Raw genomic sequence first — 17,136 nt, 5'->3', positions numbered from 1 at the left:
AAATCTCCAGAATAACCCTGACCTATTAACCTTTGAGTATGGTTATTAACTGCTTGAAAAATTTATTCAGTATCCTAATATAGGACGGAGCAAAAGTAGGTTTAGTTATCCATATAGAAAATACAATAATAACAACACAAGAATAAACTCTGTGTTTGGAATACTCACAAGTGTAAACCTACTTTGCCCCACCCGTATTCAGCAACACTTTCATATTGTGAGTGTGGAGAGCTTGTGAAGGCAAGTGCTCTCCCATCTCCACGATTATCAACCCAAAAACCCAGAAGGGCTAGTCTGACAGGCCCTGTTCTGAACTGTGAACCCATTCTGGCTCCTACCAATTCTTTTTGCCCAAGGTCAAGCCAAAATTCCTACCAGACACTGGAATATACCATAAAGCCATAATAAGTAAGTACACACAGGCAGGTCAATGGATTAGAATAGAACACAAGGTCAAGAAATAGATCCAAATACATACAGGAATTTAGGATTTAACAAAGGTGGTATTTCAAAGGAAGAAATGATGGATTGCTTAATAAATGACATTTAGACAAAACAGTAGGGTCGGATCTGTACCTCATGCTTTACATTAGGGTAAGTTCCAAATGGATGGAAAATTTAAATGTAAAAACTAAAACCATAAAAGAATTAGTATTGTGAAAGTATGGCATCGTAAAAATACTAGAAAAAAATGTTAGCTCCTTGTAACAATCTCAGAATGGTGAAGACTTTTTAAAAATATTACTCTAGCCTGGCCTGCGTGGCTCAGTGGTTGAGCGTCGACCCACGAACCAGGACATCAGTTTGATTCCCGGTTAGGGCATATGCCCGGGTTGCGGGCTCGATCCCTAGTAGGGGACGTGCAGGAGGCAGCCGATCAATGATTCTCTCATCATTGATTTTTCTCTCTCTCCCCCCCTCTCTGAAATCAATAAAAACATATTTTAAAATAAATAAATAAAAATATTTCTCAAAACCTAGATGTTTTAAGACTGATAAATTCAATTAACAAAAATAAAAATTCTCATATGGCAAAAACTACTCTAAGAGTCAAAAGACAAAAGCAAACTGTGAAAAAGAATGTAACTCATATATAGACAAAGGGCAAATTTTCCTAATATCTAAAAAGCTATGAAACAAGGAAATAAATCAACTGAATAGGCAAAGCATATGGGTATTTCACAGAAAGGAAATTCAGAGAGATCTGTTTGTTTGTTCCTGTTGGTTTTTCATCCTGAGCCGAGGATGTTTTTTCCATTGCTTTTCAGAGAGTGGAAGAGAGAGAAACATCGATATGAGAGAGACACGACAATGGGTTGCCTCCTGAATGCGCCTGACCACAGCCAGGGATCGAGCCTGCAACCGACGTACGTGCCTTTGGCCAGAATCGAACCAGGGACCCTTCAGTCCAAGGGCTGACGTCCCAACCACAGAGTCAAACATGAAAATAGTTCGAACTCTCTTAAGAGAGAAATATAAATTAAAATACACTGATGTGCCATTTTCCATCTAACATATTGGCAAAGCTGACAAAGTTTATTAACATACATTGGTACTAGTTTGGGGAAATGCTCATATTCCTGGTGGGGCAAAAATTGGTACAATATCTAAGGAAGGACTCAGCAGTTCTACTTCCAGGGCTTATCCTACAGATAAATACTTATGTACAAAATGACATGTGCTCGTGTTGTTTGTAGACATGTTCACTTGTCTTTTGGCAGCAAAAGATAGGGAAATGATCTAAATTGGTCAGGGACTGCTCAAAAAAACTATGGTATAATACAAATCTAGGCGGCTATATACAAAAACAATGAGGAAGCCCTGTATGAACTGAAATGGAATGATCTTCAAGTTGTGTCATCTATCTTCAAAAATTATCTAGAAAAAATTTTTATCTAAAATCCAACCACTTCCCCACCACTTGGCCCAAAATATCATCCTTACTGGCTGACTTAGCCTAACTGGTGTCTCTGCTACCACCCTTACTCCCTTTCATCTAGTTCCCAAGAGCAGTCACGCCCTGTTAAGATATAAACCACATTATGCCAAGTCTGTGCTCAAAACCCTCCAGTGGTTTCCTACCTCACTCAGGGTAGAAGCCACAAGCCCTACATCACTGTCTCCCCCTCTTGTAACCTCTCTCTGACCTCTTCTCCTTTTTCAACCCCACTGGCCTCCCTACTTTCCTCTAACACCCAAGAATGTTCCTGCTTCAGAAGCATTCCTTTGCTGTGCCCTCTGCCTGGAAAACCCTTCCCCCAGGGGTCTGCACTGCTCTTCCTCAACTAATTCAGGTCTCTATTCACTGTCACCTCAGCCAGACCTTCCTTGACCATCCTACTTAAAATTGCAGACACAGGGCGCACACACACACAAATGTAGTAACATGGTGGATATATGGGTGTTCTCTGTATAATTCTTTCAACTTTCCTATTTGAAATTCTTCATAATAAAATGTTTTTTAAAAATACACCTACACAAACCAATTCCCCTTTCCTTGGTTTCCCACTGCACCAACATCTAACATCCACTGTACTTATTGTCTACCCCACACACAGCAGAGAATTTAAACCCCATTGGGGCAGAACAGGAATTTTTGTGTTTCAGTCACTGCTCTACGTCTTGTAAAACAAGTGCCTATCGCTGTACCAACATCAAATTCCTGGTTTTAACATTGTACTATAATCACGTAAGATGTAATCATTGGGGGAAACGGGAAAGGGTGCCTTGCCACTCTCTCCCTCTCTGTACTATCTTTGCAACCTTCTGTGGGCCAATCATTACTTAAAAGTACATATATTACAGAGAAAACAGTGCTGAGTACCTGACTGATACTCAGGATTTGTTCACTGGATAAATCCAACTTGGTGAAATTAAGTGATTTATATTAAGTGATAATATACTACCGTACTTGTGAAAAATAAAGGGAAGGATTTTTATACACAATTGCTTATGTATGCTACATTATCTCTGGGAGAAGAGATAAAAACTGATCATACTGCCTGCTCTAGGAGACAGAATAGGGTGAAACTTCAACAAACGTTTTGTACCTCTTGGTTTCTGAACTATGTGAATGTTATCTATTCGCAATACAATGTAAATTTTAAAACTTTCTGTTCTAGCCTCTTCCTCAGGGTCAATGTCAACTTTATCTACAGTTTCCAGAATTCAGATTCTTTACATTTTTTAAAAATCACTATTGCAGGCGTTTTCACACCTCTGCACCCATCCTTGCAATGATCCTTACACCTTAAATGGCCCTCTCCACCTAAGAAAAAACTCTTGAACTTAAATGGGGGGGGGGGGGGGGGGACGACAAAACAGCTACCAAAAATATTTTAGAGATAAATAGGAAACTTGAATGTCACAATTTAGTACATACAATATTACTTTGTTACTGTGACTTTCCTTAGATCTGAGAGTGGCACTCTGATTGTGAAGAATAATGTCCCTAACCCCAGGTGTTAATGTTGAAGAATTGAGGTGAAGGGCCATGAGGTCTGCAAGTTACTTTTTATGTGGTCCCAAAAAACACACAGCGTGTGCACCTATAAATGTGTATTGATTAGAAAGACTTAAGTACATGTATAAATACATGTCTGTATGCAGATACAGATATTATAGAGACAAAAGCTAACATGAGAAAATATTAACAACTGATTAACCTATGCAAAGGTATTATACTATTCTTCCAACTTTTCTGCAGGTTTAAAATTTTTGAAAATAAGTTGGGGGAAATTTTCAAACCCTTAAGTTTCCCAAAATTGGTTCAAATGTCACTCAGAGAGGCTCTTCAGGATACACGCAGCTGGGAAGTCACTCCCTTCTCTCCATTTCCAAGGTCCTTTACTCTTGTGTTCATCCTTGAGTGAGTGAAAGAATCTTGGGGCATCAACCTCAAGCCTATAAATTTCAATACCCTCAAGTACAAACCTCTGGGTTTATGCATCCCAGCAAGGCCTAGAATACACAGGACTGCTTAAAGGGAGACACTGGCTGGGAAATGTCTAAAACTCAAGAATGGGTAGGAAGGCCTGGGGTGAGCTTATCGAATTCCTGACAGGTAGGAGTGGGGGGACAGGGAGCTGGAATACTGTCACTAGAAGGACCAGCCCCAGAACAGAGCCCATCCCCCATCCCCAGTATGGATGCCCCCAAGGTTCAAATTTCATAGAATTCAATAACTAAACTCCCTTTATGTCAATGGCTCCTCCTCTGGACAACGGAAGAGCTATGGAGACACTTGAGGAATACTCTGGATACCTTGAAAAGCCCCCACACAAAGTGGGGCTTCTGGCTGGGGGCACAGCTGTGGCCAAAGGGAGAAGCAGCAGTCGATATCCAAGTACATAACTTTATTGGAAACGGGGTGTGTAGGAGAGGGCTAAGAATCGGGCTCTGTGACAGGTGGTTGCTTCTCGTCATCAGGGGGACAATCAATGAAGTCAGCCAGCATGGCAGCTGTGTCGTCCTGCTCCTTTTAGGGACAAAGACATAAGATTCAAACAGTCTCACATGCATACATGGAAGAGATGGATGGGACAAAGCTCCTCCCTAACACAAACAGCTGCGCCCCTCCTGCCTCCCGCCGCCAGCCTTGCCCCCACAGTGCCCTCCCTGCCGGGCCCACTCACCTTTTCCTGGGGAGCAGCGGTCTCAGGCTCAGGCTCCATTTCTGCTGCTGCAGATGCGTCTGGTGGGGGTGGGACCTCGTCACCCCCACCCTCAGTCCCCTCTTCCAGCAGGGCTGGGGGAGCACAGGGCTCCTCTTCAACAAGCTCCTGAGGGAGCCCTGCTGGGGGGCTCCCCCCTTCCTTCTCCAGCTCCTCCTGGGAGGGGAGCACCTCAGGGGCCAGTGTGGGTGCTGTCTCAGCCCCCGGCTCCTCCTCGGCCCCCGGCTCCTCCACTTCTAAGAGCAGCCCGGGCTCGGGCTCGGGCTCGGGCTCGGGCTCCGGCTCTGGCTCCGGCTGCCCCTTGGGGGACTCGGCGGCGGGCAGAGCTGGGGGCAGGCTGGTGGGCGGGGGCCCTCCTTCCACCTCCGCACCCGCTGAGCCGAACCCCAGCTCCTCCACCTCTTCCAGCTCCTCCTCCTCCTCGTCCTCCTCCTCCTCCTCCAACTCGCCTTCCTCCTCCTCAAACTCCTCCTCAAACTCCTCCTCCTCCTCCTCAAAATACTCCTCCTCTTCCTCCTCCTCCTCCTCAAAGTCCTCCTCCTCCTCCTCCTCCTCCTCTTCCTCCTCCTCCTCCTCCTCCTCCTCGTCACTGCTATTGATATTAATAACTGTCAGGTCTTCCTCCAGGCCTGGGGGTGCTCCCCCACCAGGAGCTCCTTCAGGGACCAGCTGGGGCGGCTGGAGAGTCACAGGGCCGGGGACAGGAGGGGGTGGGGGGGGAGGGAGAGGCCCTGGGACTGCAGGGAGCTCTTCAGGCTCCTCCTTGGCTGGGAGGGGAGGGGAGGCTGCGGGTGGCCCAGCTGGGGCAACAGGGGGTGGGGTGGTGCCTGAGGGGGGTGGGAGTGGCAGGGGCGGCAGCCCCTCGGGCACAATCACCACACTGTCATCAGAGTCGCTTTCCAAGGAGATCTCTACATCAGACGCCTCCTCCTTATCATAATGGACAAAGGCCGGCCTGGGCACTCTCCCCCCAAAAGTTTCATCTGGGGGTATAGCAGGTGGAGGAGTGCCACTAGGGGCAAGGATGGGGTCCTCATTTGAGCCTGCCCGGTGGTTCTCAGGACCAGGAAGGAGCCGGGGGGGTACAGACACCAGGCCTGGGACAGAGAGGCCTAAGTGGTTGGCTGTGGCTGGAGGTCCAGGGCGTGCTGGGGGCATTGGGCCAGCTGAGGGCATGGGTCCCACTGAGGGCACGGGGCTAGCTGAGGGCATGGTGCCTGCTGAGGGCATGGGACCCGGGGGGTGAAAGGGTGGAGCCCTGAATGGAGATGGGGCCTCAGGAGGAGGAACTGGAGCAGGTGTGGGGCAGGTGGGGCCCATGGACTGCAGAGGAGGAACCCGGGGGTGGGTCAAAGCAGCGCAGGTCACCAAAGCTTCTGAGCAGAAAGAAGAGACCTGAGGAAGGAAGCAGCAGCTAGTGTGAGCATCAGAAACACAGGGTTTCACGGCGCCAGAGAAGAGAGCCTGCTGCATCAGAAATAAGAGAACCCTGAATCCAAAGAGGTGGACTCGGCCCCAGTCAGCAGTTACCTCAAGGTTGTCTTCCCTCTGGCCAACGGAGAAGGCTTGCAGGGCACAGGCAAGAGGAGGTGGGCAGCGAGGAGAAGGTGCCAGCAGCAGAGCCAGCAGCAGGCGGTAGAGTTCACGGCGGCAGCGGGAGCTGGTATATGGGGAGCTGCCTAGGACCTCACCCTGCTGGACACCCATGACCAGAGGTAGGACCAGATCATGCAATCTCTGAAAAGGACACAGGGCACAACTAGAGACTACCCAATCCTTCTCCGGGGCCTCCTCCCAAGTTGGAATGGACACCCTCTGGAGCACAGCCCGCCACATGGACGGGCATAGCCCCGCCCCAATCTCCATGGGGACCAGGCTCCACTAACCCTGTGAGTCTCCTCCTTGATGAGAGGCCCGCACATGAGGATGGTCCGGCTGAGGCCTGGGAAGAACGGTGTTTAAGAGGTAGGTTACTAACAGGACTGAGAGCAAGGGCTTCTACAGCACACGGATCAAGGTGAGCACCCAGCTGCCCTAGCTCAGGCAAGTCACTTAACTTCCCTACGTTTGTTTTCTCCACTATGAAATGGGGATCACACTACATAGGGCTGATGATAATGTAGGTACATTATAAGTGTGCATTTATATATTTGAGGAGCACTGGCTCTCCTCTTCACATGGGTGGGGTAGCGGGCAGTGAAATATAGGGGACCCAAAGGAAAGTCACCCATTAACTGCACAGTGACTGACTATACTTCTGTTTCCAGATTAGCACTTGTGTGGGAAGCAGCCCGCCTGAAAAGAATGTAAACTCCACAGGGCAGAGATTTCCCCTTTGCTACAACTGTCGCTGGCAGTGCTGAGGATATGCCAACAAGACAAATCAGACTCTGGGGGCAGTATAAATGACCCAACCCCCATCTAACAGCAGGTCCAAGATTTCCCCACAGCCCTGGGAGCTGCATGGCTGCTTCTGGTCTCTCGTGCAGGTTTTTAGCTGGTTCTGCATTTTATCTGCACCCTCCACTTCAACAACGGGTTTTGGGCTACAGCCCCAGGCCATCCCAGCACTCTGAAGGTACAGGGCACAGGCCTCACCCACCTCTCAGCGCAGCTGCACACACATCGCTGTTGGCATTGCTATCCCCTTTTCGGTGGCTGGGAGGGGCCATGGCCTCCCCCATGTCCAGCTTTAGCTTCTTGGGGGCACTGGGCTTCCCCGTCTGCAAACCATCAGGGCTCCCCCGGGGACTGCGCAGCTGGTGGTGGAGGGAAACATAAATCACATTCATAGGAAGGCAGGTCAGAGTGAGGAGAGCTGTTGGACAAGGAGGTCCCTGTGGACCAGGTGTGCAGGATGAGTCTTGGCACGGGAGAGGGTGAGCAGAGGCCTCACTCACCTTCAGGGCATCAGCTGGGGGGGAGATGTCACTGAGCAAGTGGGTGAGCAGGGCCTCTCCTGAGGCTCCTCCCTGAAGCACTCCTGCCGAAGCACCACACACCTGCACCCACAGCTCTAGTACAGAGTACACCTTGGTCCGCATGGCGCTGTGGGGCAAGCAGGGCAGCTCATGAAAGAGGAGTCAACATGGCAAATTCTGCCTCTCCTCCCTCAGGACTCCCAGCCTCTGGGACCCCCAGCCCACGTGCACCCTGTCACCCACCCTCTCCTCTTTATCCCCATCCCTGATGGTCACCTGTAAGGCTTCTCCTGGCCTAGAGAGAGAGTATCCCTACCAATGCTCCAGGCATTGAGGACCTGGGGAAGCAGGCGGCTGATCAGGGCTCCAAAGCGCAAGAGCCGACCTCCACACCTGGGGGCGAAGACACAACAGTGACCTCCATTCCCAGCACGTCCCAGTCCCTTCATCACTCTGCCTAGTCCCACTCACGCAAGGATTAGCGCAGAGAGCAGGTCCAAGGCTTCAAGGTGGATAGAGGGCAGCAGCAGCAATCGCAGGGGACCATCTCCAAGCAAGCTCTGCAGAAGAAAATTGGCAAAAGGAGTGGGGGAAGTGAGACACAGAGAGAGAAATGGTGACAGAGCAGATATACGTGACTAAATAAATGTGTACACACATTTAAGGAACCCACCCAGAGCCCAGCTCTCCCAACAAGATCAAACCCCCATCCTATAAAACAGACCCTGGAAGGAGGATGAGGGGAGGGATGGCAGAACCTCTCCGCAATGACCTGTCTAGCCCCCAAGATTGCCCCCCTCTCAAAGCATGTGCCACAGGTGTCCCCGCACTGGGTGAGAGAATCCACTCTGACATGCATGTGTGTTGGGAGAAGCACAAGGAATAATGGCATTTGGATAGAAGGAGCTGTATAGGACAACCTCAGAGATGACATCAGTTGAGGAGCTACAGATCTCACACTACTTTCCTGGTTGCCCTGGGTCCTAAGGAAGGACTGTGAACAGAGGACAAACACCACTTACAATATTCTTGGCACTGATGCTGAGGGTCCTGCAGATGACATCCAGGATTTCCTGCACAGGAATGGACACAGGAGCTCCAAACTCAGAGCTAAAGAGAATCAGAGCAGAGAGACCCTCAGCACAGGCTCCCTGGCATGACTCACACCCACCCCAATCTCCTTCCCCTCGATGCAGAAGACACCCCTAGATCAACCCCTCTCCTTCCAGGCTCCGTCCAGCACTCACTCACACACCTGAGCATGAGCCCCAGGCAGCAGGCCAGCCCAGAAAACTTTTGCCGAAGCCGGAAAAGGTTATGGGCGTCACCATCTTCTGAGGGAGAAAACAGCATCTCCACTCCAGGGCCTTCATACTGCACAGGAGCTGGACATAAACACAGCACCTTCACACTCCAGGGCTTTTTCCACCCCCTCCTTTTTCATTTCTGGTAGATGACCCACCATTCTGCCTAGAAATCAACTGTCCCGCCTCTCTGGGCCGCCCTTCTGGTTCCCTCCTGCCATGTTCCCCAACCACTCTGCCACTGACTACCAGCCGTGGTCCCTACCCGGTTCTGCTCCCTCGTAGAGAACTCCTAGCAGACTGTGCAATGAGGCCAGCAGGCTGTGCAGCTCCTGCTCCCAGCTCTCGGTGTGCTTCAAGCCCTGGGAAAAGCCAGCCCCTAGCGAGGGCAGCCGGGAATAACACTCACACGCCAACTGCAGAAGAAGGTCAGCAACCTGGTCAGATGGGAATCCAGCCCAGCCAGAACCCCCAGTGCCACCAAGGCCAAGAAAAATGGAGATCATGGAGAGCTCTTAGGGAACACAGAAAAGGGACAATGGGGCAGGACACGGATGGAAACACGGAGGCAGAATTCATGTCGTGTGTCTCCTGAGTGTACTAACAGGGAGGGACATGGGAACATGGTCCAAACAGTAACAAGAGAGAAATGCTAAGAATGAGAGATAAGACAAGATCTGACTCATGCCCAGGTTTCTCATCTGCCTCCTGTTCCTTTACCTGCTGCAGCTGAGGGCTCAAGGCATCCACCCGAGAGAGGAAAAATGAGGCCAGCTTGCCCTGGGGTGTGTAAAAAGAGAGGAAAAAGCTGGTGAGTCAGCTCCAAGGGCCAAGGGCATACACCCTGTCCATTCCCAGCAGCACATCTAAGCCCTCGCCTTTTTCTTTCCTGCAGACACAGGAAGCAAAGCACCCTACCAGGCATCACGCCTGGGAGCAGACATGTTCTCGTGGTAGAAAGACATCCTGAATGTCAGCTCTCCTCCTTGGCCTCCCTGTTTGGAGGGGAAAGGGTCTGGCCTGTGCCCCGCAGACATGTGCTCCCTGCTGTCAATTTTCCCTCAAGCCAAAAGGACACAGAGTACTGAAAAGCAGCAACTCCCACACCCAACTCCCTACCAGCTTAGACAAGAAGTGAGGCTCCAAGCTGGGAGGTGAGGCACTAACCAGAGGTGTGAGGACAGGTCAAGGCCAAGAGAGAGGGAAGGCCTTTGGAAAACTGAGGCAGCACATCTCGGAGCAGTGACCTGTCAGTTAGCAAACATTTCCTCTGCCCGCTACGTGAAGTGCTGGCAGAGAAGTGTTCAACCTGGGCCACAATTTATTTGGGGGTAAATCAAAGGGGTCAGTGAAATGGATGGGAGGGGGATTACATCATTTTCGCTAACCTATAAGTAAAAGGTAGTGTTTATCTCCATCTTAAATGTAAACAAAAAGCCACAGTAGTATCAGCAGTATCTCTATTAGCTGTCACCAATAAAAATCACTCATTTTCATTTCACATTATAATTGTAACAGGTACCTTGGAACACCATGCACATGTATCACTAATTTGAAATTCAGTAGGTATCAGACCTGCTGCTAGATCTTGCTCTTTGACACATTAATGAAAAAGCACATACTGTTCTATCACAATATTTTAAAATATGTATTTCATTTCAACAATTAAGATAATTTTTAAAAAGAAAAAATAAATACATAAAATATATATTTCAACAGAAACGGTTTCTCTTAAAATTCTATGTATTTTATGTTATAAATTCAAAAACATTCTGAGAAGGGGTCTATGGCATAAAAAAAGGTAAGAACACTGAAGGAGATCTACAGAAAGAACTGAGGTGGGATTTCCACATTTAGTGGGATGTGAGTTGGTCAAGAAGACAGGTATATGGAAAACAACAACCTGGAACCAACAGTGGCACCAAGAGGGGGACAGAGGGAGGGTCCAGGGGGAATGACTAAGGAAGGCAGGACCTAGCTGAGCTTAAAAGAAGAATCCCCATGAGACCAGGGAAGGGAAACCCTGAGAGCTATAGACCCAGAAGATGCCATGGAGAAGCAGGCTGAGGCCTTAAATACCAGCCTAGAAAGGACGGACTTTGGGAGAAGGGAGGTTGGGGCGTCACACACATAAATCTGAAGACAAATCAGCAGTGACACCAGACACATGGCAGGGGAATTATGAGAGCAAAGTAGGAGCAGAAGCCTGTCAGTGTTCTGGTTCAGAAACCAACCCTCCAAGGACTTCCTCCCACCTTCCCTGTGGCAGGAACTATTTAGTTGCCCACATTACACTTCAGGATTCTCAGGGACCACGAGACAAGCACTGTTATAGCTGATGCCAGGATAAAAGACTAGCAACCATTCCCTTTGGGACCTGGACAGCACTTTCATGTCTGATGTGGTAGGACTCAGAACACTTCAACCCAAATACAATAACCATCCACAGGTCTCCTGATTCAGCAGCTTCTCCAAGGATAAGATCTCTTAGCTGCCAAACCCCAGCTATAGTGGCACTCAGCCCTTTTGGCCAACTTACTACTCACACTTTTCCTGAGATTCTGGCTCCAAAAGCTGAGCTGAGGCCAACAGAAGTCTGTTTATGTGACTGCAATAAAGCAGAGTACAGGGGCATGGCTCTGACCACAGGTCTGCCCCAGGTGACCCACAAAGCAAACTAAAGTAATGGCTCACTTGGAACATTTCACTTGAAATGCAAGCCCACTTAGGTGTCCAGGACATCTCTCAAGGGTGGGGCTAGCCTTTCCACTCATTCCAGGGAAATACTAATCAATTTGGTGAGGCGAGATAAAGCCTCTACAGAAGTGACTTCGTGAACTCAGAATGCTGAGATACATCATTTGGGAGGAGTAATCCTGAGCTTGGAGAGTGCAACTGCCCTGGGAGTGTTGGGGGCAGAGGTGTTGATCATGCTCTGTTGACCGTGACTGTGAAAGGGGGACAGGCACCTAATAGGAACAGGACCACAGCTGTTTAATAATTATTCACCTTACTAACTACAGATAAGGGGTTTTCTTACAGACCCTGGGAAACTGGAGGCTGTGCTGCAAGAAGAACAGAGCTGTAAAAAGGTAAGAGACACCCCAGGGCCAGGGTGGGTCCATTGCTCAGAAAAGAAAATGCATTGTGCCGGGCCGGGCATGGCTCAGCGGTTGAGCATCCACCTAGGATCCAGGAGATCGTGGTTTGATTCCCGGTCAGGCCACATGCCCGGGTTGTGGACTCGATCCCCAGTGGGGAGCATGCAGGAGGCCCCCCATCAGTGATTCTCTCATCATTGGTGTTTCTATCTCTCTCTCCCTCTCCCTTCCTCTCTCTCTGAAATCAATGAAGTTTTTTGTGTGTGTTTTTTAATGCATTGTGAGGACAAAGGATGTGCTTTGATTTGGTTGCTATGCCTGGAGCCTGACCCCCCTCCAGGAGGTTACCTCAGGAATGCTGACCATTCTCCAGTCCCAGGAACTGGAGGAGCTGGGTTTTAACACCATTGAAAATTAGCTACCTTGTTATGGGACTTCAAGATCCTGGAAGGAGACACATGGACCACAGACCCTGCAGCCACCCTTCCCCCTTCCCCTTTGCATGCAACCTTCCTTCCTTATCCCTATATAATCAGCCAGGTAGTAAGGGGAGGGAAGATTTTTCAGGATGACCTTACTGCTCTCCCATACTGACAGCATTATTGGAAGAAACAGTCATATATGATTCAACCTTGTCTCTGCTTAATTGAGTGAAGTGGTGACAGGCGGCCTGGACCCACTGGGGTAAGAACCGGGTATCCTGCTTGCTGCCTGGACTGGGGGTTCCTGGGGCTGAGGCCTTGACTTTTATTCACAGTGCTGCCAGGAACTTTCCTGTTTTGAGTCCCAGCCACAGCCTCAACAATCCCCATCATCTCACCTAAGACTTAAATTGAATCGAGCAGTTTTTTTGTAGGACATGAGGGGCATTTACTGCCTCTTGTCTGGCATGCGCCTGGTACACCTGATCAGGTGGCAAGAAACCTCCAGCGGTCCTTGTCTGGTCTCCGAGCCCTTAGTCTGATCCACTCTGGGACGACAGACAGTGCTGCTTCGGTGTGTGTGTTTTAACGAAGAGCATTCTACTCTGCCTGAATAGATAAGCATGATGTGACATTCTTGTCTGTGGGTTGGGTGCACCTGTAAATATTATACATAAAGAGTGTCTCTGTTGACTGTTGTTTTGTGTCTCTTTGTTGTTTGGTTTAATTTGTTTAAAATGGGAGCATATCCCACTTTGCTGGAGGCCCCCAACTGCTTGTGGGGGCCTGAAATGCTTAACTAGTGCGAGTTCTGTCTGTCCGCAACATGACTTTGGTTACAGAAGTTCTATGCTGCTGTCTTGTCTTTTTATGAACAGAGAATCCTGTCTGCTGTTTGGGCTTTGAGCCGCTCAGACCAAAGGTCATTTGCTGTGCTGGGTGTGAGAAAAGGTTATAAGGCTAATGTCCCACTCCCCCCTTAGGGAGTACTCATTTATTTACTTTAGGGATTGTTTTGTTTCTGTTTTGAAATAGGATAAGCTCTCTTCTCACATGCAATATTTCATGCTGTTACATTCTACTCAGAAATAAAAATATGGGAAATAAATCTTTTAAAACCCCCCAAGTTTTTCTCCCAGAAGGGCCGGAGCTGCAGAAATGCCCTCGGGCAGCATGCCCACTCTGTAAAGAAAAAAAAAGGAACTTTCACAGTAAGGCTGCCTGAGGCCCAGGACTTACAAGATTTGCTAAGAAAATGCCTTGAGAAATAGTAATTGGCTTTAAAATCTCATCAAGTTGTTAAGACATAATAAACAGACATAACTAAAATGAAGGGTTTTGGATAAGGCTTTTCAGTAATAATTGTATGTATAACTTAAGACTTTGGAATTTTGCTGGGTTAAATAGTATAAATTATTGAATATTTAGGTATTATGAAATAACAAAATACTGAAACATTAATCAGAGTTTGCCTACTTTTGGCTTATTACAGAAAATCTAGAGGATGGATGTGAATCTGTTAATAAATATGTATTGTATTTTATTTGAAATATACCTTAAAAATGTGAACACATATCGCTAATCTGAGGAATTACTTGTCATCAAAAAGGTCGTTTCTAAGAATTAAGAATTCTAATAAAATTGGAAAGAAATTATATTGTTTTGGTAATATAAAATTGAAAACAGGTGGTTCTAAAGTTGGTTATTTCTAAAGGAGTTAAATTAAAAAAGAAAACTGAAAGGGATTAGGAAAATTGCAGAGGGTGTGTGCAAGTTGAAAAAAATATATATGAAGTGAAATCTTAAAAGGAAATTATAGGTAATCTGAATAATAAATTTATTGGATAAATGAATCTAAAATAAACTAACACATAACTGATTTGGTCTTCTAGTATGTTAAAACGGAAAAAGATTTTCCTGTATTTGCCTACAAAGCACAAGTTTTATACATTACTGAAGTGGTTATATATTGTTATATTAATCAGGTACTTGATTACTCTAAAAAAAACCATCTTCTTAATCATGGGAACTATGTTTGTGTTTAACATCTTTTGTTGTCACTTTGAATGAATAAATAGTCTAATGCTGTTTTATAATGATAATGACATATGATTTTTGGTCAAATAAGTTTGACAACCTTCCCAGGGTTTGAATTTTAAGAAACTTTTTTTGACCTAGAATTGGCTTTCAGTCATCCCAATAGGTCCTGGAATGCTTCAAGGAAGGAAAAGTTTATACTTAAGGTACATGGGAAGCTTTGTTAAGTAAAGAAATAATAACTTTATAATAACTATTTATATATGCATATTATTGAAATAGATGTAAAAGTCTCCAGGAATCTATAAATTCTGATATGCTTTCATTTATAACTCTAATTGCTATTCTGGAATATTGTCTTTTGCAGAAAGGACAGGATTCCATGTCAACTGCATTGTAATCAAACCCATAACTGTGTCACTTTAAATTTCTTCTTGTCATATAGAGATAGTCACTGTTTTATTATAATGCATTTTCAAAAATGTTACATCTTCTGAGGGATCCACGGAAAAGACTCTAGATTATTTTAAATTACATATCTCTGAGAATAAATTTTCAGATCAACCCCTTCGAACAGGATGAAAATTATTAGAACTTTATAGAGTATCTGGATTTACAGAAGTACTGGCAAGAAAAATCGAAACAAAAAATTGGTTATGGGACTGAATGAACTGAAAAATAATTAAGTTTTTGTAACTTTTGTTGAAAGTATTGCTGATTTTTAATATTTTTGTTTCTCAAGATATAAGGAAACATTTCTACAGCAATTTAGTAAATCATATATTTTCCTCCCTACTGATCCCTCAGGAATTTGGGAATTCTTAACAAGTGACTCATGGCAATACGTTTCTTTGCATTAATTCAGCAAGACCAGTTTCCAATTGTGGTTTTATTAACCAAGACTTTGACTGGGATATCATGTCTAAGAGAGACAGGCCTTGCTCTGGATGTCACCAGAAAGCCTTAAGAAATGAAGATTGACTCTGAAGCCAATAAGAGCATCTTGGAGAAAGCCTGGTACTGTGCTTGATCATGTGGTTCATGGCAGGTTTTCCACATAAGGAACGAAGGTTGCTTTCCTGAGAGATGGCATGGAAGGAACCTCAGGCATCATTGGGGACCTTGAGAACCTGAGGAATTCACCCGTCTATAGGTATTGCAGGCAAGCCTAATGGTAACTAGGTGGCTCATATTCTTTGCCCTGAAGGGCTGATTAAAGTTCAATCATGAGATTCCAGCAAAGCAGATTTTTAAAAGCCTCTATGATCAACTGCTATTCTTACTGTGTTCATACAAGCAATCAGGCCAAAATGAAACTGAATAATACAGTAAATAGATTAGTTTTAATTTGGCTCTTTAAAAAAAAAAATGAGGGTGATTTCAGGGAGGAAAATTGTGTTTCAAAACGGAATTATTAGAACTGAAATGTTCTTTTTCCCTCCACCAAACCATTTGTCATAATTCTTGTTGTTCCAGCTTTTCCCCAATAATATTAAAATGTATTAACACAGTTTGTCTCCACCAAGTTACAAGCCCTACTCATACTCAGGGAAAACCAACTCTAGGACCATCACCACTGCCCTCTGTGCCTAGGCCTCATCGGTGCTCTGACAGACAGCAAAGATCTCTGAGCGCTGAAGAAAATCTTCATCCCTCTTCAGCATGAAGCAGCTACAGAAAAGACACTGCACCCCTTTTATCTGAAAGAGTTCAGAGCCAAGATCCTTGAGGAGTAGATGTAATAGGCAGTTAGACAGACATGTGCAGAGCAAGAATGGTGGGCCAGGTACAGAAGGTCACCAGGGTCAAAAAGCCCCAGGTGCCTAGCAAAGGACAATTATAGGGTAGGGTGAGACCTCACCCTCAGGGATTTTTTTCTGTCACAGGTCTGTTACATTCCTTCAAAACAGGAGACAGAATTCTACTCAAAACACAGAAAACCTGATTGCCAGAGATCAACTAGAGGAAAAATGGACAGGACCCACTGTCAGGGAAAGGACACAGGGCTGCTTTCTCTAAAGGTTGCTGCAGTAGCTTCCTGTGGCTAATGTCTGACTTTTACTGGGTGTTCTAGTTATTATCTTTCAGTATCTAATAACTACAATATGAATTGTTCTAATAATTTTACCCTCCCTTATAGTAATGGACATACGAAGCTGCAGCTGGTTTCTATGTGTTGGGGTGACTGTTTATTCATATATCCCTGCCAACAGCACTGGGGGCCTTGTTCCTCAGGAAAACTGTCTTTATGCCCCAGAAACATCACAGGGTCCAAAACAAGAGACCTTCTCACAACCATGACACCAGACTGCATTGACGATCTTCACCTGTGGAGCCCTGCTAAATATAGTGGTACCTCAGTTTTCGAACATCTCCGTTGACGAACACTTCAGTTTACCAACGCCATAAACCCAGAAGGAAATGCTTCGATTTTCGAACACACCTCGGAAGTCGAACATGTCCCGCGGCTTCCGCTGAGGGCAAGATCCTGAGGCCCAGCTGTCGGCCATTGATCCCTCGGTTTTCGAATGTCTCAGAACTCGAACAGTCTTCCAGAACGGATCACACTCAAAAACTGAGGTACCACTGTATTGCTTTAAACATCTTTGTTATGCCAGTAATGGTAGGGTCTCTTAATGTAGAAGTGACCTGGCAGGCTTGTAGCATGGTAAAAGCCC

General features: G+C 46.5%; 1 protein-coding gene across 2 annotated transcripts in view; it reads right to left on the bottom strand.

Annotated features, from left to right (window-relative positions):
* Positions 1-4,340: 4,340 nt before the first annotated feature.
* PELP1 (proline, glutamate and leucine rich protein 1) overlaps positions 4,341-17,136 on the bottom strand; it is a 49,145-nt gene continuing 36,349 nt past the window's right edge. For both annotated transcript variants that reach the window (XM_081115982.1, XM_081115983.1), the window contains exons 6-17: positions 9,619-9,678; positions 9,164-9,314; positions 8,850-8,979; positions 8,617-8,704; positions 8,066-8,154; positions 7,871-7,987; positions 7,574-7,721; positions 7,276-7,432; positions 6,560-6,615; positions 6,204-6,410; positions 4,635-6,068; positions 4,341-4,477 (exon numbers count right to left, since the gene is read on the bottom strand). In XM_081115982.1, the coding sequence (XP_080972108.1) occupies positions 4,385-4,477; positions 4,635-6,068; positions 6,204-6,410; positions 6,560-6,615; positions 7,276-7,432; positions 7,574-7,721; positions 7,871-7,987; positions 8,066-8,154; positions 8,617-8,704; positions 8,850-8,979; positions 9,164-9,314; positions 9,619-9,678 (2,730 nt within the window). In that variant the 3' untranslated portion in view covers positions 4,341-4,384. The remainder of the gene's footprint in view (positions 4,478-4,634; positions 6,069-6,203; positions 6,411-6,559; positions 6,616-7,275; positions 7,433-7,573; positions 7,722-7,870; positions 7,988-8,065; positions 8,155-8,616; positions 8,705-8,849; positions 8,980-9,163; positions 9,315-9,618; positions 9,679-17,136) is intronic.

The sequence above is a fragment of the Miniopterus schreibersii genome (assembly GCF_964146895.1).
Source record: "Miniopterus schreibersii genome assembly, chromosome: 16".
Classification (NCBI taxonomy): Eukaryota; Metazoa; Chordata; class Mammalia; order Chiroptera; family Miniopteridae; genus Miniopterus; species Miniopterus schreibersii.
The sequence above is the reverse complement of the archived record's forward strand: the minus strand, read 5'-3'. Positions and strand labels throughout refer to the sequence as shown.